General features: G+C 57.2%; 2 protein-coding genes and 1 long non-coding RNA gene across 8 annotated transcripts; 1 reads left to right on the top strand and 2 right to left on the bottom strand.

Moving 5' to 3' along the window:
* Positions 1-963: 963 nt before the first annotated feature.
* On the bottom strand, positions 964-3,319 carry LOC135364419 (uncharacterized). The gene is made up of 2 exons (XR_010411493.1): positions 2,915-3,319; positions 964-1,290 (listed from the first exon to the last, which is right to left on the bottom strand). It is a non-coding gene; the product is annotated as an uncharacterized LOC135364419 (long non-coding RNA).
* NAB2 (NGFI-A binding protein 2) lies at positions 2,342-9,584 on the top strand. 4 transcript variants are annotated; one of them, XM_064591061.1, is made up of 7 exons: positions 2,342-2,861; positions 5,253-6,126; positions 6,563-6,696; positions 7,032-7,083; positions 7,177-7,309; positions 7,516-7,707; positions 8,716-9,584. In XM_064591061.1, the coding sequence occupies exons 1-7, from the start codon at positions 2,830-2,832 to the stop codon at positions 8,823-8,825; spliced, it is 1,527 nt and encodes a 508-aa protein (XP_064447131.1). In that variant the 5' UTR covers positions 2,342-2,829; the 3' UTR covers positions 8,826-9,584. The 4 variants fall into 4 exon arrangements, with proteins under 4 accessions (XP_064447131.1, XP_045729115.1, XP_045729116.1 ...); XM_045873159.3 differs by lacking the exon at positions 2,342-2,861 and adding an exon at positions 3,604-3,834; XM_064591062.1 differs by lacking the exon at positions 2,342-2,861 and adding an exon at positions 3,967-4,563.
* STAT6 (signal transducer and activator of transcription 6) lies at positions 9,517-23,065 on the bottom strand. Of its 3 annotated transcripts, none has more exons than XM_045873157.3 (22): positions 22,911-23,065; positions 20,101-20,240; positions 19,549-19,687; positions 19,161-19,244; positions 18,587-18,725; positions 18,408-18,460; positions 18,053-18,201; positions 17,331-17,462; positions 17,019-17,207; positions 16,602-16,689; positions 16,243-16,365; positions 15,555-15,647; positions 14,995-15,201; positions 13,705-13,799; positions 13,473-13,609; positions 13,015-13,161; positions 12,736-12,799; positions 12,521-12,631; positions 12,250-12,333; positions 11,210-11,275; positions 10,990-11,118; positions 9,517-10,899 (listed from the first exon to the last, which is right to left on the bottom strand). In XM_045873157.3, the coding sequence occupies exons 2-22, from the start codon at positions 20,214-20,216 to the stop codon at positions 10,710-10,712; spliced, it is 2,535 nt and encodes an 844-aa protein (XP_045729113.1). In that variant the 5' UTR covers positions 20,217-20,240; positions 22,911-23,065; the 3' UTR covers positions 9,517-10,709. The 3 variants fall into 3 exon arrangements, with proteins under 3 accessions (XP_045729113.1, XP_064447128.1, XP_064447129.1); XM_064591058.1 differs by having other exon boundaries at positions 20,101-20,237; positions 22,911-23,055; XM_064591059.1 differs by lacking the exons at positions 14,995-15,201; positions 22,911-23,065.
* Between the last annotated feature and the right edge of the window lie 7 nt (positions 23,066-23,072).

Genomic DNA, 23,072 nt, shown 5'->3' with positions numbered 1-23,072 from the left:
ATTGTAACATGTTACAAAGAGAAAAAAAGTGAGGATCATTATTTTATATTCATGTTTTTCTGTTACTAGCAAGGATTTCAGTCTTCTACATTTCCCATCTGGGTATGAATTAATTTATCAGAACACTGGACATTTTATTTTTATTTTTTTATTTAAGTAAACTCTCCACCCACTGTGGTGCTGGAGCTCACCACCCCAAGATCAGGAGTCACATGCTCTACTGACTGAGCCAGCCATGTGCCCCACAACAGTGGACATTCTCAAAGACCAAGGAGCCAGACTTGTGACCCTCACTGGAAACTTTAAGAAAGGAGACCTCTCCACTTAACAGTTTTGCCCAGGTTTGGCCCCTTTTGGAGTAAAATGTGTCAATCACCCTTTTCAAGATTGCTCAGACCGGGAAATCACCTCATCAATGCATTCATTTCAGAGGGCCCACCAGATAGCCCACCTACCCTGGAAAAGTCCTGGGCTGAGGGAGAGACAAGCAACTATAATTGAAAGGTGTACAAAGAGCCATGAGACCTCTGAGGGATGGAGGGAATGAATTCTGCCTGGGGAGGGGGTGCAGGAAGGTGACATTTGCGCCAGACCTTGCTGAGTGAACTGGATTTGGCCTGGTAAAAACGTAGGGGAGGGGAATGTGAGCAGTGCAATCTGCTAGATGAAAATCTACACGTGCCCAAGAATGACAATCCTTCTGGTTAGCAATTTCCTCATTCCTCTTCCACCCACTTCTTCACACTCTTTTCCCCTGTTCTTGGAAAATTGGGACTGGGGATACTGTTTCCCTTCCTGGAAGAGACCGGGGTAGACAATAAATTAATCCTTGATTAAATGGGATCCGTTTCTGTGCTCTGCGTAATCTGAGAACACTCAGATGGGGGAGGAGGAAGCAGGTGAGTCAGGTAGGGAAGTGGTCCTGATCCACACTGAGGATAATGAGGCTCACGGAGAAAAAGAGAAGAAATAAGATTTTTGTATTTGTGCTACACCTTTTTTTTTATCATCCCTCCCCCCCACCTGTCTTTTGTCTTTGTTTTTCTATAGCTTCTCATAGTCTCCGTCTCTTTGTCTCTCTCCAATTGCAAAAGGCTGGAAATTCCTAGTTCTCAACGGAAGGGAGTAGGAGGGGAGTTGGGGGTGGTAGGAGTGGGAGGGAAGCGAAGAACAGACATCTCAGCAGCTCCGGCTGCGGGGGCGCTCTGGGCCTCTTGCGGGGCTTCACAAGTCAATGATTTCTTAAATGTATGTATTTTTAAATCCACACATAGGGGCTCACATACAAACCTAGAGAGAGAGACAGATACACAACTCGATGTAAAGAAACATATAAATACATTATCTCAGGATACAGAGGCACAAACTAGCAATACCGTCTTAAATTTGCTTGGCACTTTTCAGAGTTTTCATATACATCCTCTCATTTGAACCTCACGACAACCCTGAAAAACAAAGCTACAAACACTCGGGAGTTTCACTCTCCCACACGGGTTCGCACCCAGGGAGACCCCCTGCTGACTCCCCTAGGGAACTGGGCTAGCCCAAGCCTTGGGACCGGTCTCCCTTCGTCCTCCTCTGGCCGAGTACCCGCCCCAGACCCGAAGAGTGGAGGATTCTGATCAGCTCCTCCCTCGTCCGCTTTCCCGGGCTGGGACCCAAGTTGGTTACCCCTCGCTGGCTTCACTCGCTACTCCGCCCTCTTTCCCGGGCCTGCCTCTCCCTCCGGACCCGGGGGCTCAGCACCGCCCCAAAGGGGCCCGGGTGGGAGGGAGGGGGGCGCCTGGAACAGAGGCTGCGTGGGCGGAGGATGTGCGTCACGGGGCGCGTGGGCAGGGGGAGGGAGGAGGCACGTGGAAACCCGAGGCCAGCGGCTGGCAGCCCAGGCTCCAAAATAACCAGGGGAGAGTGGGGGAGGGGGTGCCCACACACTTCAGAGGGGGTCGAGGAGAGTCCCCGAAGGAAGCCCGTCTAGCCGCTCCCTCCAGTTGCAGGACTGGGGATTGGAAGGGGTGGGTGGGGGGTTGTCTGCTCTTTCCTATTACCCCCTCACTGCGTTTGGGGCTTAAGGAGAAGAGAATCTTAGGTACCGAAATCCCACCCAGGGATGCACTCCCCCTCTCCTTGCCCCCACCGGAGACGGAAAGGTCCCCTTGCTGAGCCGGAATGTAGAACCAGCCCCGGCCCACGCCGCCCACGCCCTGCCAGGCCCCGAGCCACTCAGAAGTGCGGAATGGCGGGGCGGGGCTGAGGTTTCGGACCAGGGAGAACCTGACCCCCGGCCGGTCTGCTCAGTTCCCCCTCCGCCCCGCCTTCATTTTGTTGGGGCCTGGAACCGCAGGACCGGGCCCTCGGAGCCCCGGCCGGCCCCCGCCCCCACCCCGACCTCCCAGCAGTGGGCGGGAGCGTAATGGGAACCATATGGGGCTAGGAGAAACAAACGAGGGGGGGGCCTCCAGAGGGGGACTAGGCTCCTTGAAGGAGCTCCTCCCTTCAACTCCTCCGCAGGGAGCCACGTCGGACGCTCCGGCCTCCCGCCCATCTTCCATTAGACTCTCTCGAGCGCAGTCTCCTAAAAACGCTCGCAGAATGGATGTTCTCCCTATCCCAGCTTTGCCACAGAATTCCCCAGGAGCAGGTCCCCATTCTCAGCAAACAGGGTGCGACGAGTAGAGGAAGGAGGGGTACCTCGCCCATCCCTGCCTGACCAATGCTCTGACAACCCGACGCGACTGATCGACGCGTTAGCTTCTAGCCTAACCCGCCCATTCCTGTACCCCAAACTTCGACAGGGACTCGAGGCAGGGATGGAGGCCTGGGTTTCCGAGAATGGCCCTTCAAATGACTCCTTTTGCTGCAGGGTAAGGGTGCTGGGATAGCCAAGGAATTCCTGCAGAACCCCGCGCTCACAGACCTGCCCTAAGCGCACACTCAAGGGGAGTCGGATGCACGCCCAAAAGGAGCCGCGCACCCCGAGGCTCCGCCAACTTTTCCCGGCTCATTCCTAGCAGTCACACGTACAGTACTGCGAGGCCGGAGTGTGGGCAGCGGGCGTCCGTGTAGTTGTTGAGGCGCGTGTGCACGTTTGTGCGCTTGTCCGTGTTTTTGTGTACCGGTGCGTGGTTGCGAAACTCCGCTCTCCGCTCGGAGGGGTAGGAGCCGGGGGGTGGGGGTGGGGGGGAGTAGGAATGTCGCCGGCTGGGCGCTCACGTGGGTACGTGGGCACGGAGAGGGCCGGCTGTGCATCCGGCGTGGGCGGCACGGAGCGACCTCGCCCCGCCCGCCGGGTCCCCAAGCCCGCCCTCCGCAGCCCGGCCTCGGTCACCTCAATCCCGAGCTCGGCGCCGCCGCTCCGAGTCCCCGCCCCCGCCTCCCGCTCCACGCCCCCTCCCCCCAGTCTCCGCCTCTCTCCGACGCTGTGCCGCGGCGCCTCCACCGCCGGCCCCGAGGCCCGGGCGCCCGCCCCCCGCCCCCGGCCCCCGCCCCCGGCGCTGCCCACGCCCTCCGCCCGCCCGGCAGCCAGCGCAGCGCCGGGCCTCGCTCCCCGTGCGTCCTGCGGGGGCGTCGGCGCGGAGAGGCGGCGAGCGCAGCCGGGGAGGGGGGGGCAGAGGCACAGACAGAGGCGCGGAGGCTCGGAGAGAGGAGACGTGGAGGGAGGGACGGAGCCCGGCCAGCGGCGGACACGGCAGCGCGCGCCAGGCGCCGAGCGCTGGGCACCGAGAGGGGCAGCCCCTGTGGCCTCCGGCCGTCCATGCACAGAGCGCCCTCCCCCACAGCCGAGCAGCCGCCGGGCGGAGGGGACTGCGCCCGCCGGACCCCGCAGCCCAGACCCAAGTTAGTGGGCAGAAGGAAGCGGCGGGGAGTGGAGATGGGTGGAGCTGGACTCAGGCAAGGGGTCCGGAGGGCGGAGGTCGAGGAGAGAACGAGGGGAAGCGGGACGGGGGTGGGGGGTGGAGACTGATTGAAAAGGGGGTGCGTCTTCGAATTAGGGGGCCCTGGGAGCAGGTACGGAGCGGTTGAAGCTGGATATGAAAGAGTAGTACCTAATTCTCCATCCCCCGTTTACTCTGCCGGCGTGATCTGGCATGTGAACCCCTTGCAAAGAATGTGGGGGCCCCCAAACGCCAGGGGAAGCCCTGGAGCTCTGGCTGGTAACAGGGCTGGGGGAGGGCTGCTGTGCTGGTTCAGTCTTCCGTTGGTACGAAGTACGCGAGCCCCAGGGTCCGGGAGAAGCCGGCGCCTCGGAGCCAAGGGAGAGCATCAGCAGGGCTTTGGAGAAGCAGGGCATGCCTTAGGCGTCCCTTCTCTTTTCTGTAGCTTTATTTACGGCACGGGGAGGGGAGTTTCGGGGTGCAGCCCCTCCCTCAAGAGGCCTTGAGCCGCTCCTCCGCTCCACTTTGGAGGTGTGGGTGGAAAATGAGGGAGAGGAGGTAGGTGGGTTTCGCCCACTGCTGCTGCCACTGTGGGAGTGTGTGGGGGCGGAACAGGCCCCAGAGCAGAACAATCGAGGCACTCCTCCCTCCTTGCGCCTGAGCTGAAGGGATCGGTCTACCTACCCAGCAGGTGGGGAAGGTCACTGCTGGGAGAGGGGCCAACTAAGGGGCACTGGGCAGTCGGGAGGAGAGGGGAGGTCCTCCGGAACAGCTCAGAGGAGCTGAGCAGAGCAGGGGTCCACCTGGCTTGCCGAGTGAGAAAGGGCCACACCCCTCCGTTGCAACCGCCTGGGTAGGACAGCACCAGGGAGTGAAACTGGCCAGCAGTGGTCCCAGGCGTCCACTGTGGGGAGGACAGGGGGTCCTACGTGCACCTCAGTGTAGAAAGTCACCTTGAGTAATGCTGAGACTGCTGGGTGTTGAGGGCGGAGGGTGAAGACCGTGCTGGGGGAGAAGGAGGCCCAGCCATCCCACGGGTGGGTGTGCTGGCTGGCCGCAGTGCTCAAGGTCTTCTTGCCCCAGGCCAGAAAAGTAAAAGCTGAGAATGGTGGTGAAGAGCCTTTGACTTCAGCAGAGAGAATGGGCTGCCTTTTGGCACTTGCGGCCCGTCTGGGATGGCACTGGTGTGTTTATGCGTCCGGGTAATGCCTAGTTCTCCTAGTCTGTGCTCAGGCTGGGGTACTGGGCAGAGAGCGCGTTCAGAGGAGGGGAAGAGAAGCCGGCAGGAAAGAGATGACAATGGCGAGTGTGGGTTGGTACCCAGCAGGGGGACCCAGACTGACTGCCTTCCTTTCTCTGTCCTGCACTCCTCCTTTCCAGGCCCAGTGCCCGAGCCATGGCACTGCCTCGGACACTGGGGGAGCTGCAGCTCTACCGGGTCCTGCAGCGCGCCAATCTCCTTTCCTACTACGAGACCTTCATCCAGCAGGGAGGGGACGACGTGCAGCAACTGTGTGAGGCTGGTGAGGAGGAGTTCCTGGAGATCATGGCTCTCGTGGGCATGGCCACCAAGCCCCTCCACGTCCGACGCCTGCAGAAGGCACTGAGAGAATGGGCCACCAATCCAGGGCTCTTCAGCCAGCCAGTGCCTGCCGTGCCTGTCTCCAGTATCCCACTTTTCAAGATCTCCGAGACTGCAGGCACCCGGAAAGGAAGCATGAGCAATGGGCACAGCAGCCCAGGGGAAAAGGCAGGCAGTGCCCGCAGTTTTAGCCCCAAGAGCCCCCTTGAACTTGGAGAGAAGTTGTCACCACTGCCTGGGGGACCTGGGGCAGGAGACCCCCGGATCTGGCCAGGACGGAGCACTCCAGAATCCGACGTTGGGGCGGGAGGAGAAGAGGAGGCAGGCTCACCCCCCTTCTCCCCACCTGCAGGGGGAGGAGTCCCTGAGGGAACTGGGGCTGGGGGGCTGGCAGCAGCTGGGGCTGGGGGTGGTCCGGATCGACTGGAACCAGAGATGGTACGCATGGTGGTGGAGAGTGTGGAGAGGATCTTCCGGAGCTTCCCCAGGGGGGATGCTGGGGAGGTGACATCCCTGCTGAAGCTGAACAAGAAGCTGGCTCGGAGCGTGGGGCACATCTTTGAGATGGACGATAACGACAGCCAGAAGGAGGAGGAGATCCGCAAATACAGCATCATTTATGGCCGCTTTGACTCCAAGCGGCGGGAGGGCAAGCAGCTCAGCCTGCATGAGGTGAGGACCCCATTCTCCTAGTATTGCACTTGGCTGCGAGGCCTTAACCTACTCACCTTGGAGAATGTTCACACTCCCCAGGTCTGTCTCACTGCCCCTCGGTCAGGACCCCACGCCCCAGTCGCCCCCACACAGCCCAACCCCAGCCTCTGCAGTGCTCCCCTCCTCGGCTGAGGGGGAAGCAGAGGTACAGGCCAGAGCCCAGCGTCCCGCGCTGTGCCGCTCAGGACCGCTCAGGTGGTGGGGGCTCCAGGCGTTCCTAGGAAGCCGGGGATGCTAACCTCTGTTTTCCTCCTTCAGAAGGCTGCATAGTATCAAATCCTAAGTAAGCATCTGATGGATGGGCTTTGTTTGTCTGATGACGAAGGGTGTGAGGAGGTCTGGGCAAGGCAGTGGGAACTGAGGATTCTGACCGCTTCGGTGGCCCTCTCCACAGCTGACCATCAATGAAGCTGCTGCCCAGTTCTGCATGAGGGACAACACGCTCTTACTGCGGAGGGTGGAGCTCTTTTCCCTGTCACGCCAAGTGGCCCGAGAGAGCACCTACCTGTCCTCCTTGAAGGGCTCCAGGTGAGACTCCTTTCTCCAGGTCCTTCCTAGATTAGAATCCTGCCAAGGAGCTGGGTCATGGGCGTAATCTTCCGTTCAGGTGCATCTAGGCTTGCTTCCTACCCACGTGCATGTCCTGCTTTTCGCCAGGCTCACTTGTCTGGGTCTGGTCCCTCCTCCTATCCATCTCAGGTTCTGTCTGCTCACCCACAACAACAGTACCAGAGTTAGAGATTCCTGTTCAGCCAGCTTCTTTCTAGTCTTGAAATAATGCATAGCTCCTCCCCAGATTCTGTGCTCTGCCCGTCGTGCATCCCTCCCCAGCTTCACCTTCCTTACTGCTCTCATCTTCGCAGGCTTCACCCCGAGGAACTGGGAGGCCCTCCACTGAAGAAGTTAAAACAGGAGGTAGGTTTCTAGGGTGGATGCAGGGGATTAGTGCAGCCTCTCTCAACCCCCTCCCTTGCTAGGTCCTCATTTCCCCATTTGGGGCATCCACAGGTTGGAGAGCAAAGTCATTCTGAACTCCAGCAGCCTCCCCCAGGCCCTGAGTCCTATGCACCCCCATACCGCCCCAGCCTGGAGGAAGACAGCGCCAGCCTGTCTGGGGAGAGTCTTGATGGACACTTGCAGGGTGAGTGTGCATCAGAATACTTTTCTTCTCGCTGTGGGGGTGGAGTAGGTGGGAGGAAGGAGCCAGGAGGCAAGTGCCTGGAACAGGGTTGGGAGGCCTGGCTGGATGGGGGCAAAGGGGCCTGGGCCTTACGGGTCTGCTTTGTGGTTGAGGGTGGGGGTTCCGTTGACTGTAGCCCCTGATCTGATCCATGCCCATGCCCACAGCTGTGGGGTCATGCCCAAGGCTGACGCCGCCCCCTGCTGACCTGCCTCTGGCGTTGCCAGCCCATGGGCTGTGGAGCCGCCACATCCTGCAGCAGACACTGATGGACGAGGGGCTGCGGCTAGCCCGCCTCGTCTCCCACGACCGCGTGGGCCGCCTCAGCCCCTGTGTGCCTGCGAAGCCGCCTCTCGCAGGTGAGGCAGCAGCAGTGGCGTCCCCAAGCACCCCTGCCACCCAGGCCCCACCCAGCAATCCTGGTGTCCTGGGGCCCGGGGGGAGGAAGAGGGATGTAGTCACCGGAGAGGGCAGGCGGTAGGACGGTGGGGCTCCAGCCATCCAGGCCTTGGGTTGAGGAAAGGAGGGTCCTGCAGGTTTATTCCCACTGGGGAGGGTCTGATCCTAATGGAGATCTATGAGGGGGCGCTGCGGTGAACAAGGGGACAGAGAATGGGGGACCAGGGGAATGGGAACGAGGGTCACCAAGAAGGGCAACAGGGATAGAGCTGCCACCAAGGCAGAAGGGTCGGGTAGGCTAGGAGTCAGGGTGGGGTTGCGTAGCTGGGAAGTAGAGGAGCCCAAAGGGGGATGCTTTGTGTGTGGATGGGGGAAGGGCATAGTCCGCCAGAGGGCCAGAGCGGCTGGGCTGAGAGTGATGCAGCAGACAAAGCCACCAACCCTGGCTTGGTATTTTTAAACTGTGCGTGGGTGGGAAGTGGGGGTGGGGACTGGAAGGGGGGGCTCTTCTTGGGGGAGGAGCTGGGAGGCTGGCTTCCTGTGTTCCCCCTGATTTGGCTTCTAAGAAACTGGAGGGGCATGGTAGGGTAGGTGGGGCCTGGGAGGGGGCCAGGGATGAGTGGGGGCGGCAGAGTCTGGGAAGGGGGGGAGGGGGAGAGGTCAGAGCCAAGCCACCCCCACAGCTCCTGACAGAACCAGAAATTCCAGCAGAACGGAGGCGGGAGAGACAGAGAAGGAGAGAGACATATACAGAGAGAGCGCTACACACAGCCAGAAGGGGGAGGGGGGGCATACACACTTGGGTATGGAACCCCTCCCCCCCGACACACCTGTAAACATGTAGCGGGCAGGAGGCAGCAATTCAAATCCAGCTCATCTGTGCAGTCTTCTCTACCTCTGCCTCCTGTCCGGCCACCTCTCTGCATCGGCCACCCCACGGCCTCCTAACCTCCGCCTTCTCCCCACAGAGTTCGAGGAAGGGCTACTGGACCGATGCCCGGCCCCGGGACCCCATCCTGCTCTGGTGGAAGGTCGCAGGAGCAGTGTCAAAGTGGAGGCTGAGGCCAGCCGGCAGTGAGGGGTGCACTGGTGTCCTCAGACCCAGGACTTGGACTTCTGGCTCACATAGACTCTGACATTCCCCATCCCTGGCATCTAGTCACAACCCTGGATCCTCCCGCTGCCCTTCTCCTGCCTCCCCACCTGCTCCATGGGCGTAGAACTATGGGGCTTCAAGCAATAACGAGCAGGGGCCTGGCAAGAGGACACAAGGAGGGTGCGTGGTGCCCCTTCACCCTTGCCTAGAGCAAGGGGGCAAGGACTCTGTCTCCAGGGTATTTGGGGTTTCCCCCTCCCTTACACAACACACTCCCATTCTCTGTAGCTTGAATCAGTGGTATAAGCAGTTGGATTCAGTTTGGACATGGGGGAAAAGGGGACTTCCCTGGTAAGGTCCAACAGCTAAAAATGGCAACGTTTCCCCCCAGAACTGGGGGCCTGGGAACACTGGACCTGCTCCTCCCCTCTGCTCCCCCATTTTTGTGCTTCTAGTTTGTTTCTTTAATTTAACAAGTGCTGCAGTTTGCCCACCTATCCCCATCTTTCCCCCCAAGTCCTCAGCAACTTTTTCCCTCCTGCCCTCTCTGGGGGTGGGGGGGAGGGTGGATGTGGGGTCCCCTCGACCGGCCCATCAGGAGGCCTGGGTCGGACTCAGGGTCTCCCTCGGCTGGGGGCTGGACCGCAGCACCTGTCTGAGCAGTTAGAGCGTCTTTCTTTTCAGATCGTGTACAGTAGATTATTTATTTTGTTATTTTGGAATAAAATTTATTTTATGGCTTAGGATCGATGACCCCCAGGAGGGAGAAAGGGTGGCATGGGGCTGGGGGAGTGGAGGGAAGCCGGCAGTGGATGGGGAAAGAGAAAAGCAGCAGCAGGTCAGGCCCCCTAATTCACTCAGAGGACCACACACCTGGGCCTGGGTCCCAGACTCACCCCCGGCCTCTGGGCAGGATTGGCGGGGTTGAGCCACCAAAGCTAGAGCCACATACAGAGGTCACAGCCACACAGACCCACTGGGGCCACGGTCATACGAAAGCTGAGTACTTTGGGGTTAGCATGCATCAGAGAAGTTGGCACATTCGCTGGTGTCTTTGGTACGGTGTTTTCATACTTCCAAACTTCGGTTGTCACGTAGGCAAGATCAGATGGATACATGTTTTTGGGGGGCCATAACAACGAATGTGTGTGACGTCTGGATAGTCACACGTCTCGGGTAGGCACATTTTCGCACAGCTGCACACGAAACAGACCTTGTACTTCTGTAGTCTACACATAACCAAGAGCCGCCATCCGACGGACAGGAATTTGGGGCTGTTTGAAATTTGTTTTTTAATCTGGGCATAACCCACATCAGTAACCCAGGTGTACAGATTCCCCACGTCGCACCCAGGGCCTCCTGAACTGCTGTTCCATCCCCCCAGGGCTGGGACCCGAGCCCAGCCCTCAGTCCCCAGCCTCTTGTACAAATGTGTGCGTGTGTCTGCGTATTTCTACATGTGTGTCCTGGGCTCTGGCTCGAGGTGGGCGGTTAAGTCCTCCGTGCCCTAAGCTGTGCTCTTGCCGAGCCCCTTTCCTGCTCAGGCCCATCTTCCAGGGAGAGCTGTGTGTGTGTGTGTGTGTGTGTGCTGCATGTGCAGGCGTGTTGGGGCGTGTCTCACTTTGGAACCTGAATTTCCCTTCCAGCATTGGAAGGGGGAGGACAGGGGTGTGTGGTAGGAGGAAAGGAGTGGATAGGCTCCACCCACTGTGCATTTTCCTGGCAGTCTTTTCCTCCTGACCAGGGAGTAGGTGGGGATAGGAGGACACTCTCCCCATCTGCTGCTTGGCAGGAGCATGGGCAGGTGTCCAGAGCAGGTCCGTGGGGGTAGAATAGCGGTCTTTCTGGGCTCCCCTTCCATCTGGATCACCAACTAGGGTTGGCCCTTAGGTCCAGGTGGGACAGTGAGATCCCAGACTGCCCATAGTGAGAGGGTTGCAAGAGAGGCTGGGTGCCCAAGGACCCTCCCCCTGATTCCCCTTGCCCCTCCAGGAGAAGCTTGGTGAGGTCCTGTTCAGTAGGAGGCAACAAGGGTGGGAACATGTCTTCACCAACCCTGCAAGGAGGAAGGGGAGAAGCAGTAGAGTAGGTATGGCACCCACTCCTCCAGCCCCCGCCCAGCCAACACCCCCAGGCTGCCACTCACCAGGTGCCCTGAGGGAACCCTCCCACCGACTGGCTCATGCAGCTGTCTTCTGCCATGGTCACATCTGAGCAGAGCAGGGGCTCAGGAGTGGATACAGCATGCTCCTGAGATGGGCATGGGAGCAGGCCCCTGCCAAGACCAGAAAAGTCCATAAGACTGGGGTGCGATAAGGCTGGGAATGAATGGGGAGCATGGGATCAGGAGGGGTGCTGTCACTCACTGAGGGTGAGGTTGGTCAAAGGGCAGGTTGATCTGGTTCAGGTTGGGGGGTATCTGCAGGTGAGATCTGGAAACAGGAAGGAGGGTACAGTCAGAGAAAGGAAGGCTAAACAAGGGCACAGTGTTGCAAAGTCAAGGTCATTGAATGAGGAAACAATTTCCAGCTCCTTTCCCTGACTGCATAGTCTTGGGTAAGCCGTGGGCTCAGTCTTCTCATCTATAAAATGTGTATGTGTTGGGGATTGGGCTGGGGCAGTAGAGAAGGGCTGAACTAGCTAATCTCTTTATTTATTTGGGAGGGGGAGGAGCAGAGGGAGGGGGAGAGAAGCAGAATCCCTGCTAAGTGCTAAGCAGGAGGATGACAATACAACTGCTGAAGTTGGGGAGGGGGGTCTTGTGCCAAGTGTTGGATGCTTAACCCACTGAGCCACCCAGGCACCCCTGAATTCGCTAATTTCTAATGTTTCTCCAGACTCTGGTGGTTCTAAGCCTCCCCAGTCTCCACCCTACCTCAACTCCCGGGAGGGGAGATGTTGTGGCTTGTCTAAGAGTTAATAAGCACCTGCAGTTATTATATGAGTGTTACTTGGGGAAGAAAAATGTCTAGGCCACTTCAAGGCCAAAACAGATGAATAAATAAAAATCCAGACAACAGATAAATTTATGACAGTGGATTTCAAGGGCAGGCGAGGTAATATTAATTCTTAACATAGCTCCTGCTATGAGCTTTGCAGGTATTACTAACTCAATTAACCTTCACAATAATCCCCTGAGGAAGTTATTATTAGCGTTATTATCAATATTCCCCATTCTACAGATGAGGCACCAGAATGAAGCAACTTGCCCAAAGTCAGTAAGTGGCAGAGCTGGAATTTGAACCTGGCTAAGTCTGGAACTTAACCACTAACCTCTCAGTGGAGTGGACAGAAGAGACAAAAGAGTGCTAGCCTTTTGCTGCCCCTTTCTTATGGTGGAGCCTCTCCTAACAAATGCAAATGCCCATCCCCTTTGCAGGTGGGTATCCTTGTCCCTTCCACTTACTCTGGGAAAGCTGTCAACGCATCTTCCCGGGAGAGGGCTTGGTACGGGGGGATGGAGTGAGAGTGCGGTGGGTACACCTGGGACCTGGGGAGAGAAAGCAGACCCCCCTGACGCCAGCCGTTCTCCTGGACACCCCCACCTCCTGCCTCAAGATAGGGAACCCCTCTCGTGGAAAGGGAAATTCCCTACTTCGGCCCCAGCTTTCCCAGCTGCCCGTGCTAAACACCTGTCTGCACAGACCACTCCCATTCCTGTCTCTCAAGCTCCTTACACCATGTCTGGGCTGAGCTGCATATTCATGGAGGAATCAGCGGCCATTCCAAGATCATAAGTGGGCACCATGGTAGGCATTTGGGGCTCCAGGGTAGGAAGTGGCTGGTCCCTGGAGGAGGGAAGGAGGTCCGTGTGACTGACCAAGGGCTGATGCCACCGCTTCTTCCAGCAAGTAGTACCAGGCCTGCCCACTGTCCACAGCGCCACACTCACCTTTCCACAGTCATCTTGATGGTAGCTGGGACGTAACCCCTGCCGTCCTTACCCATCTGTTCAGCTGTTTTGGGGAGGAAAGGAGAGCCATGGAGTGCCCCAGGATTGGGGAGGAAGGGACGTGCAAAAGGTGAGCATAGCTGATGGGCAAGTAGGAGAATGGGCTTCAAAAATGGAGAGAGAAGTCAGGGATGACATACAGTGTGTAGGGAGAGGGGCAACTGGGAGTATGGAAGAGATGGGCAAAGGAAGGGTTCAGAACTGCGAGCTCCAGCTCACGCTTGTAGTGGCTCCGGAAGGCTTCATCCTTGGGTTTCTTGGGGTAGAGGTTTTTGAGCTGAGCAAGGTCCCGGATTCGGTCTCCCAGTGAACGAATGGATAGGTCTTTGGCAGAGAATGGCTGGATGTTCTCTATCTGTGGGGAGCCTACAATAGGAATGAGACCATGAGTCCCCTCCGTCCAGACATTCTCCCCCTGATCCAGTCCCACCAGAGGACCCACTCTCAATCTACCAAGGTGAGGGTGAGAGTGCTGGAGGAGGGAGACCCACCAGTCTCTGTTACTACAGAGCTCACAATGAGAAGGTAGACTGCAGAAGGGAGGAGAGAAGTTGGACCTAAGGAAGAACTTCCTGAAGATCAGGCTTGGCATCAAGGAAGGCCAAGACATTTCCTTCCCAGAAGAAACCCCAGAGGGCACAGGCACAGAAACAGAGGACTGGCTGGGGTGACCTCACCATCCTGGCCCCGGATGACATGGGCAATGGTGATGCCCCCAATCTCTGAGTCGCTGAAGCGAAGGAGGAATGTTCCATCAGGCTCGTTGAGAAGAAGGCTAGTGACGTACTGTTTGCTGATGAAGCCAATGATCAGCCTGGCCAGGATGAAGGAGAGGATGGGGGTAGGGGCATTGGCTGTGGAGAAGGAGCTAGAGGTACAACTGCTCAGGCCACTGGGGCAGGGACTCACCGATCTGACCAGTAGCTCCGGAGACAGCGCTTGGTGAGGTCCAGGACACCATCAAACCACTGCCAAAAGGTGAAGCCACGACCCAGCAGGATCTCCTGGGGAATAAGGGGGAGCTAGTGTGAACACAGGAGGGTCAGAGCTAGGGCCTGTAGGACAGGCACTGGGCTGTGAGGGCCCACACAACAGAATCACAGGGCTGAAGGACCAAACTGGATCTGAGATCTCATCAGTGACAATGGCAGTCATTTACCAGGTGCCAGGTGGTATTCCAAGCCCTTTCCATGAATTAACTTATCTGATCTTTACAAGCCTATAAGCATCCCATCTTACAGATGAAGAAATGAAAGCCCAGAAAGGTCAAGTAACTTGCCCAGGTCTACACAGCTGGTGAGAGGCAGAGCTGGGATGCAGCCCAGGAAGTCCAGGCCAGAGTCCCTCATAACAACTGTCCTCCACCCATCCTTGATTAGACCTGGTGGAAGTGGAGTCCAGAGAAGGTAGCTTGCCAGGTGTGAGTGTCCTGCTCCCTTTGCTAATACATCCTTTGGTCATGCAGACTTTCCTTTCTTTTTTGCTAAGAGAGCAGTACGTGACTGCTTTTACCCAGCTGGTCATCAACCATGTCACCCAGATCTTCAAGAACACTCCCTGTTCTTGTAACAGATCCAGTTCTGAGCCACCTCACTTTGGGGGCAGTAAAATATGGTAGCTAAGAGCAAGAAATAATGGAGTTCTATCCCAGCCTCACCTGCTGTGAGGCGTTGGACAAACTACTTAACCCCTCTGAGCATCACGTTCCTCGCCTGTAAAATGGGGATAATAATAGTAGCTTCCTCAAAGGGATGTTGGGAGGGGTAAATAGATAACATACATAAAGTGCTAAACATATAGTAAAGTGTCAGCGCATGGTAGCTGGTATTACTGTGTGTGTCCCTGTGGGATTTCATCTTGGTTTTTGCAATGGGACATATTTCCCCAATGGGTCAAAGTCATTTTGAATCAGACGTGTGTTTACACACAGTCTGGATGAGTCATGCAAGTTGCTGGTAAAGAGGGAGGACAGAGGGCCTCCAGTCCAAAACCTGGGGGATGCCAGAGAATGCACCCTCTGGACTTACCCACCCGGCTGAAGGGTTTTCCTGCCTGGGCTGTGACAGAGGCCTCCCTGATTGCCATGATGGGGCATTGTGAAGACTCCAGCAGTGAGTCTCTGCACAGAGGTTGGGAGGGCCCTGAGTGCCTCAAGGATGAAGAGTTTAGGGGCGGGAGGTCCAAAAAGCAGGGAATGACCTTGTTGAACTGTGACCAGGACACAGAACGGTGCTGGAAGGCCTCAATGCTGAGGCTGTTGTCATTGAAGATCTTCTGGGCTAGGAAGAGGAAGTGCTCTGGGAGTAGCCCCCGATTGGTCCCCACTTCAGCCATGAACTTGAGGTTGAGAGTTTCACACATCTTCTCCCAGGGCACCCGCTCAGCTACCACAAAGGGCACGCGGTCCTGGGGTGAAGTGGGAAGGACAGGGCACTTCAGGCTATCATCCTCATTCTTCCTCAGGAGGGGCCTTCATCCTTCCCCCCGCCTCCCCAAAGCTCCCCATCCCAGGCATTATCCCCCTGAGCTCACTCACAAAGATGGTGCTTTTCCAAAAATAGTTTAGGGTGCTACAACATGATAGCTTTTAAGACTGGCATAAAAAGAGGTCAGCATGAGGTTAGAGAGTATGATGGAAGAAGGAGTTATGGCCGCTCCCATTTGAACATGTCTGCCCCCGGCTTCTCCCCATGTTACAGCCCACCTTGCCCCTGTTCCTCCCCTCCTTCCCTCCACTGCCACTCCAGGTCTTTCCTCACCATCTCAGAGAAGGCATTATCCCACAAGATGGTGGCCTTGGCATTGTTGTCCTGGTTGCCGTGGACAATGACCACCAGCGGCAGAGACAGGGCCTGGCGAGGGTGAGAAGAAGGGAATCTTCTTATGGAGCAAGGGGCTTCCTCAAGGGGCTGGCTCGGAGGATGCAGGGAAGCCACTGCATTCACGCAACATAGATAAAAGCTCCCGGGGTATTACTGAATGCTTCCTGAAGCTCGATGAAGGCCTAACCGTAGAGAAGTGGTTATGAGTCCGTGCTTTAGGGCCAGACCCCTGGGTTCCAAATGCCAGTGCCAACGCTTCATAGCTGTGTGGCCTGGGCAAATTCCTCAACCTCTCTGTGTCTCAATGGACTCACCTGTAAAATGGGGCTGATAATAGTACTTACCTCATAATGTTATTGTGAAATTTCTGTGTGTGTGTGTGTGTGTGTTACTGAAAACAGCACCCTGGTCTACATGAAATGTATAATAAGTGCCAGTGGCCGCCACACCACCACTCCCCGGCATGTGCCCTCTTGTTCCTCTCACTCTCGCCCTGACCCCAGTGCCCATGAATCCCAGATGCACGGGCTATGGAGCTCTCATGAGGAGCGAGGATCCGGGGCCCCAGCGTGTGGCGTGGAGGGGAGCCAGGGTCCTAGTGTGGGCAGCCCGAGACTCAGTTCACCTGGAGCTGGATGGGGAGTTTGTTGGGGCCAAGCGTGAAGCTGGTGGAGAAGAGGACCGCACACTTCTCCTCAGTGACAGACTCGGTGCCCTTCCGCTCACAGCGCTTGATTTTCTTCAGAAGCTGCAGGGGGTGGGGAGGGAGAGCAGGGGTGAGGATAGAGATGGGTCTCTTGGCTTCCTGACACCCTCTCCAAGGACAGTCCCTCAGTCTGAGGACCCCCTGCAGGGGGTGGGGAGGGAGAGCAGGGGTGAGGATAGAGATGGGTCTCTTGGCTTCCTGACACCCTCTCCAAGGACAGTCCCTCAGTCTGAGGACCCCCTGCCCCACTCTTCACCGCGGCTCCCTGAAGCCCTCACCAGGTTCTTGAACAGGGCAGAACAGCAGTTGCCGGGAATGCTGTTCTCCAGGGCCACAGTGTTGTTGATGATTTCACCAGTGCTTTCTCTGCCAGGGGAGGTCGGAGACTGAGTGGGTGCATCCCAGCAGGGCCAGGGGTGGGGAGGAGCTTGAGTCCGGGGGTGAATGGCGTGGATGACCGGCCCTAAATCTCCATTTCCCTGTTTGGATTCTCAAGAAGGGTCCCTATCTTGGCCAAGTCATGATTCCCCATCCCATTCCAGCCCCGACGGGTCCCTTCCCTTCCTCTGCCGTGACCATTCAGGGTCCGAACACTCTGAGGCCCCCCATCGCCATCACCCTGCTCTTTGGGGTGCCAGACGCGCAGGCTCCCCTGGCCTCCACCAACCAACAGGCTTTCGCCAGCCCCAGCTTACGCTCCAGCCCCGGGCCCCTGGGGCATGCTCAGCTCCCTTGCTTGCTTCTCAGTCACCATGTCAGCCCTGACCAGCGGAGGCTTGGCTGGGGCCCCCAGGAACCGTAGGCCCAGTAAGAATCGAACCCCAGCCTGGAACTTGGTCTGAGTCTTCAGAACCTGAGGGGGCTGCTTCTCCACCAGGAAAGAACTGGGAGGAGTGAAGACACAGGGGAGTTAGCGGCGGGTCCCTCCTGGTACCCATCCCACAGCCCTAACCATCTTCCCTCGTCGGGGTCTGCTCTAGGCCAGGCTGAGGCCTTATGGGGCATACCTGGTGACAAGGGTTCGCAGGACGTCATCCAGCTGGCTCATCAGCACCGCCCGGGCCTTGGGCTCAAGCTCCCCACCAGCTGCCCCCAACTCCTGCTGCAGCTGGGAATAAATGTCCACCAGGCTCTCACACCTGGGGCCAGGACAGTGGTCAGGGGACACAGAATTCAGGCTGCCTGTTCCTGCTCAAACCCCCTACCCCTAAACCCAGAAAGAAAGCAGGGTAGTGGTGTGGAGGGGCGGGATGCACAGTGGGTGTGGCTGCACGGCACCTGGGCTGAAGGGGCAGGGGGACCTGCCTTAACTCTGGGTGTGAGGTTCCTTCTCTGTGCCTGGACCCCTGTGGAAACCCAGCTGCCTCTTCCCCAGGACTCTGGTACCCAGGTCAGTTGCCAGCACGTATGGTACTTTGGTGCAAATTGGAAGGTGCCTCCGCCCAACAGACCAAATAGGAAAAGGCTTCCCATTCCTCTGGGCAAGGGGCTTGAAAAGAAAAGCATGGACCAGATGAGTTCCTGCTCGAAGCCCCCTCGGCTGGGCGTACTTTTACAGGACGCGACCTGACAACAGTGTGCACAGTCCTGCTGGAATCAGCTTCTCTGAGCCTTGGCCCACACCAAGGCCTACTTGCCTGGTTTTTCTCTCACACCTGTGGGTCCTCCAGCAGGGACAGCCGGCACCTAACCCCAGCCCGCCCTCTTATCCCATCAGTCTTGCCCCAACCTCTCCTGTAGGGGTGCCAAGCTCTCCTCAAAGGGCGCGCCATTCCCTGCCAACTGCTGCTGGCGTTTCCAAATCTGGATCCTCTTCAGCACCAGGGCCTGGGCAGCCTCCAGCTCCCCAACAGTCTCCTGCAGCAACGTGGCCAGGGCCTGTGGGCAGGGGAGGCCTGAGCCAGGGCCAGCCTGTCTACTCCCCCAGCCCTGAGGGCACGCCTCTCTTTCTCACATCTAAGGCCTTCCCCTACCCCACCACAATGTGTGTTCCTCTGAGGCCTGATCTCCATCCCGCCACAGAACTGAGATCCCTCCAGGACTGTACTTTGAGTTCAAACTTCACCTCCCAATCCATCACTTACCTCACTTGGCCCACTTCCACTGGCAGGAGCATCTATCAAATTGTGCAGAGACACTGAGGGTGAGGGCAGAAATGAGGGGTACAGATAAATTTGAGGTTCGGTCAAGGGTGAGGTCCAAGAGGGCATCCCTCCCACCCACTCTCCAGAACCCTCTTAGAGTGCCAGACCCAAGCTCCCACCTTGGCCAGCCTCAGACCCCGGCTGCAGGGCCTCTCGGAGAAGGCGAACTTCTCCCACCCGATGCTGCAGCCTTTGCAGGGCTGTGTTAAACTTCAGTTCCTCCTGCTTCCAGTGGAAGGGCATTGGCAGGTGCCGGAACTGCACGGGAGGGACAGACGGCAAGAGGTGAGATACTCCGTCCATCCTTCTACAATAGGCCTGCATTCCCTAAAGGGGTGCCTGCTGCCATGCTCTGCCAAAAGGAAACAAGCTACTTCCCTTGTCCGGCTCCCTTTCCGCTTTGAAGGTTCTCCCTGATCTTTTGGAATTTCCCAGGGATAAGACCTCTCTCTTGGCAGAATCAGCTTCTTACTCTTTGCTCTCTCCTCCCCAGGCCTCACTACCCTCAGTTCCTCATTTTGAAGCTTCCCTGAGCTTGGCTTGGGGGGCACTCTGACCCCAGGAACCGCCTTTGGTCATCCTGGGCCTAAAACATTGAGCCTCTCCTGAAGTTCAAATTCCTTCTAGTTTTTCATGGCTGAGGCTAAAGTCCAGTGAGTTGAGATGGGATGGGAGGTGGAGTATTAACAATACCTGTTCCAAAACAGCTTTTTTCTCCCCTTGAAGTATTTGTCTAAAAGTGGCCACCAGCTTCAGGGGGTCCCTTTGATATATGCTCTAGAGAAATGAAGAGTGGCGGACTGGGTTAGCCTCGCTCTCACCCATGTTGTCCTCCCCCTCCAATCCACGCCACCCCCTCCATTCATAAGCACACCGAAAGGTTGAAGGCAGCACAACTGTAGACTCCAGAAGTTTTCATGCATTTGCATGCTTTTAAAACCTAATTTGCATGCTAGCTAACAGTTAACTACAGGAACACCAACTTGCTCCAGCATCCAAACAATTTCCTCTGGTGTTCAATGCTCATCCCAGCTCCACTCCAGCCCCACTCCAGCCTAGTCCCTCCCCTCCTTGTCCCCACCTCCAGGGTGTTGATATGTTGCAAGATGGGGCTCGCCTCCCCCTGCTTTCCCGCCGAAGCCTGAAGGCGCTGGACAGTGGTGGAAAGGAGCACACTAGCCATGTTGCAGCAGAAGGTGTCTGAGCCGACCAGGAACTCCCTGTGGGAAGAGCAGGATGAGGTGGCCTCGGGTCAGGGTTTCTTCAGCTCTACTGACCTTCCATCCCTCAGCAAACAGCTCAGCAGCACCTTCCCAGTCCTAGTCTCCATCCAGGCCCTGTACAGCCTCATCCATGTGCCCTTTGTTCCCCAATTTTCTAGCTGCTGTGGGACGGTCCCTTGTCCCAGTCCTGACCTCCTTCCTCTTTGGCTGGGGCTCCTCAGGCGGTGGGGGACTCCATGTGTCAACGTGCATAATCTGGTTGGTGTGGCACAGACTCCCCGCTAAGTCCAGGCCACCACACAGGGAATAACACATCCCGAATCCCAAAACGGGACAGAGAAAATCTAATGAGAGGGAAGGTGGGTGGAGGAGGACCTGGAGGAGACCAGTGTGGGGTAGCTAGGACTCACCAGGGCTGGTTCTCTAGCCAGTCACTCAGGAGATGCCGCAGGTGTTGGGGAAAGTCGACATAGAGCGGCTGCAGTTTTTCCAGAGGCATCTTGGAGACCAGACCCCACAGAGACATGATCTGGGGCGTGGAGGGTGCCTTCTGGAAAGGAACAAGGCCACTCTGAGAGGCACCCAAGAAAGTTGGCTTATGTTCTGGGGGCAGCCTGCAACCTCCTCTAGACCCCAGATCCCAGAGACCATCCCCACCACCACTCACAGCCAGACCACCTCAAACCGGGGACATCTTTGGTCAGTGCCTGAAACAAGATAATCCCTTCAGTTGTAGTCAAAGGGGTGATGGCGTAGAAGCGTTGAGATGCAGCCAGAGGGCTGGGAGGACAGGGGAGGTGGGCAGAGTACAGAAAGCTCTCTGAGAGAAGGCAGAGGACTCAGATTGCAGCTCTGAGCTGGCTCTGGTCCTGTGGGCAAGGAACCTCCCCACTGTGAGCCTCGATCTTCTCGTCTCATAAAATATGAGGCTTGGATACGTGCAGAACTTTCCAAAAATTTCTAAAGTAGAGGGCAATTTTAGTTTTTAATCTGTGGAATCCCAAGTATATAAAAGGCATAAAATTGGAGTTTCTTTATTGAAAGCAAGTGTGGTAGGCCTGGAATCTTACTGCTTCTACGTCCCTCTCCCTATCTCCTGACCCCAAAGGTGTCACTAGAGACACCCCTCAAAATCCCAGGGCTCCATGAGATAATTTGAAAAGGACCAGGCTGGATGATGAAGAAGAGAATGGGAGAGCAGTAACAGTTACCATTTATTGATCACTTACTATGTATGAGGCATTACACGAAAGCTCATTATCTCATTAGAGCTTTGCAATGAATTTTAAAATATGAAACTATGCCCTTTCATAGATGAAGAAACTAAAGGAGGTTCTCTGACCTGCCAAGGCCACTAAGCCAGTGAGTCTGGAAAATAGGATTTGATTCCAAGGGGTAAGCGACACCATGCTGTGAGGGCCCCTTCCACATCCAGATCCCATCATCCTAAGAGGAGGGGCTGCGAGAAGAGAGTTGAAGAAGCAAGGTGGAGATGGAGGAAAGGGAAAAGCAGAGAGAACTTGGGAAGAAGGTGGGAAAGATTGGAGAAAAAGTAGGGTTAGTAAGCCTGGAGTGAAGAGCTTAGAAGCTGGGAAGAGGAAGCTAGAGGCTGGGCTAGAGGCCAAGGGCAGAGGAGAAAACAGGGAGAGAGGAAAGGAGATGGGAGAAGTAGGGGAGAGGGCTGCATCCCTATTTCTGGGTGGGCTGCAGGGTGGAGAGGGTCAACCAGTGTTTTCCCCGGGGTCTCTCAGCCGCCCCCGTTTCCCGTAATGCCCTTCTCCTAGAGATTGAGAGAGGATGGGGATGGAAACTCCCTGAGTCTCCCCCAACCCAGTAACCCAAGCCCTCCTGTTAGGCTTTTAGCCACTCCCCTCTCCCAAGACTCCCAAAGGGATAGAGAACAGAGGGGCCCCTTCTTTGGAGACTCTTGCTCCCTAACCCTCTTGCTCCCCCAACCCACCAGCTTCTATCCCCTCTAGCTCTTTTCTCAGAAAGGCAGAATCTTCCCTCCTGCTCAGGGTCTTCCAATAGGCCTTTCTCTACCACCTCTCTCACCCTGGAGTGGGGCACCTATTGGTCTGTGTTCCAAATTCAAGGGAGGACTCCGTTCCTCTCTTCTCTCTTCCTCTCCTGTTTCCCATGGTGCTCAGACCTTTGACCCTCTATCCCTACCCAAGCCGAGACAGGTAATCCTTAAGCAGAAGGCAGCCCCCCCTCCTTCCCTCTATAAACCCTTGTTGAGTGACCAGCCTCCCAGCAAGGCCCTGCCTTCAAATCTCCTCCCCTACTCCATCCCCAGACCTCAGGAGGCCACCCTACAACGAAGCTGGGTCGACGGGCCTGCCCCCGACAGCGGCACCTTAAGCTTTAAGCGCCCCCCCCGTCACGCCCCAGAAGACCGGCAGGGAGGAGGGGCCACGGCGCGAGGGGGCGGGGCCAGCGTTCCCCAACACTTCCCAACTGGGAAGGCAAGCCTGGACGTCCACCGTCCTCCTCAGCCTGCTTCGTGGCCTAAACCCAATCACCTCTGTCCCTCCATTCGCGAGCCCTCTGACCGCGGGACCACAGGATCAAAAGTCAAAAGAGCTTCTCTGAGTTGCCCAATATGTGTATGTGGCGGTGGGGGCGGGGAGGTGGAACCCGTTCAGCACGAGGAGGGTTAACTCTGCGCAGCCACCGGGAAATCTCAGCGTCTACAGCAGCCAAGCGTGGAGCACTTTTGAGGGGGAAATTCCCCCTTCTCTCAGGCACCATGAGGTCTACATCTGAGGCTCGCTTACCCCCCCAGCCACACCCTTGAACAACAGCCTTTATGGGGGGACAGGATAGGGGCTTGTCAAGGACCTACCTCCCTCTGGCATCAACCGTCTAGGGAGGGGCAGCCACCTCCCCTCCCCCCAGGGCAGAGGGGCACCTCCTTGCCCTCCTTTCCGTGCCTTTGCTTGCCCCTGGAGGGGCGGGGGCGGGGGTGTGGAAAAAGTGACCCACGCGGGGAGGTGGGAGTGCGCGGCCTTACCCGTACCAGAGTCCTCTGAGAACTCAAAAGTGCCCAAACCCGGGACCCCCAGCTCCGGACACCAACTGAAACAATTTCCCAGGGGACCATACACCCGCCCAGGGGAAGGTCTCGAGAGGAACCCCCCCCCCCCGCGCTAATCCACCCCCCCCACACACACTCAAAGTCAGAGCCCCCCCCCCCCCCTCGGAGGCATCCCCTCACCTTGGCAACCCCTCTGCTGTCTTCTCCCTCGCTCAGCGGCCACTGCCAGGCCCCATGGGTCTGTAGCTCCGTCCAGCGAGTTCAGGGCTGGCCCTGCTGGCACCCCCCTCCCCCTCCACCACCACCACCAAAAAGAACACACACACACACATACACACACAC

This window comes from Mirounga angustirostris, unplaced genomic scaffold (assembly GCF_029215605.1).
Source record: "Mirounga angustirostris isolate CCGP_5_RB_7025 unplaced genomic scaffold, mMirAng1.0.hap1 SCAF_5, whole genome shotgun sequence".
Taxonomy (NCBI): Eukaryota; Metazoa; Chordata; class Mammalia; order Carnivora; family Phocidae; genus Mirounga; species Mirounga angustirostris.
Note: the sequence above shows the minus strand (reverse complement) of the source record. Positions and strands in the feature narration are given on the sequence as shown.

Coding starts and splice junctions, on each gene's coding strand:
- NAB2 (XM_045873159.3), top strand. CDS start 3,752: ATGCACAGAGCGCCCTCCCCCACAGCCGAGCAGCCGCCGGGCGGAGGG. Junction 3,835..5,252: donor ACCCCGCAGCCCAGACCCAA/GTTAGTGGGCAG, acceptor CCTCCTTTCCAG/GCCCAGTGCCCGAGCCATGG. Junction 6,127..6,562: donor AGCAGCTCAGCCTGCATGAG/GTGAGGACCCCA, acceptor CCCTCTCCACAG/CTGACCATCAATGAAGCTGC.
- STAT6 (XM_045873157.3), bottom strand. CDS start 20,216: ATGTCTCTGTGGGGTCTGGTCTCCAAGATGCCTCTGGAAAAACTGCAG. Junction 13,610..13,704: donor CGGAGCTACTGGTCAGATCG/GTGAGTCCCTGC, acceptor CATCCTGGCCAG/GCTGATCATTGGCTTCATCA. Junction 11,276..12,249: donor GCGTTGACAGCTTTCCCAGA/GTAAGTGGAAGG, acceptor TCCTGTTTCCAG/ATCTCACCTGCAGATACCCC.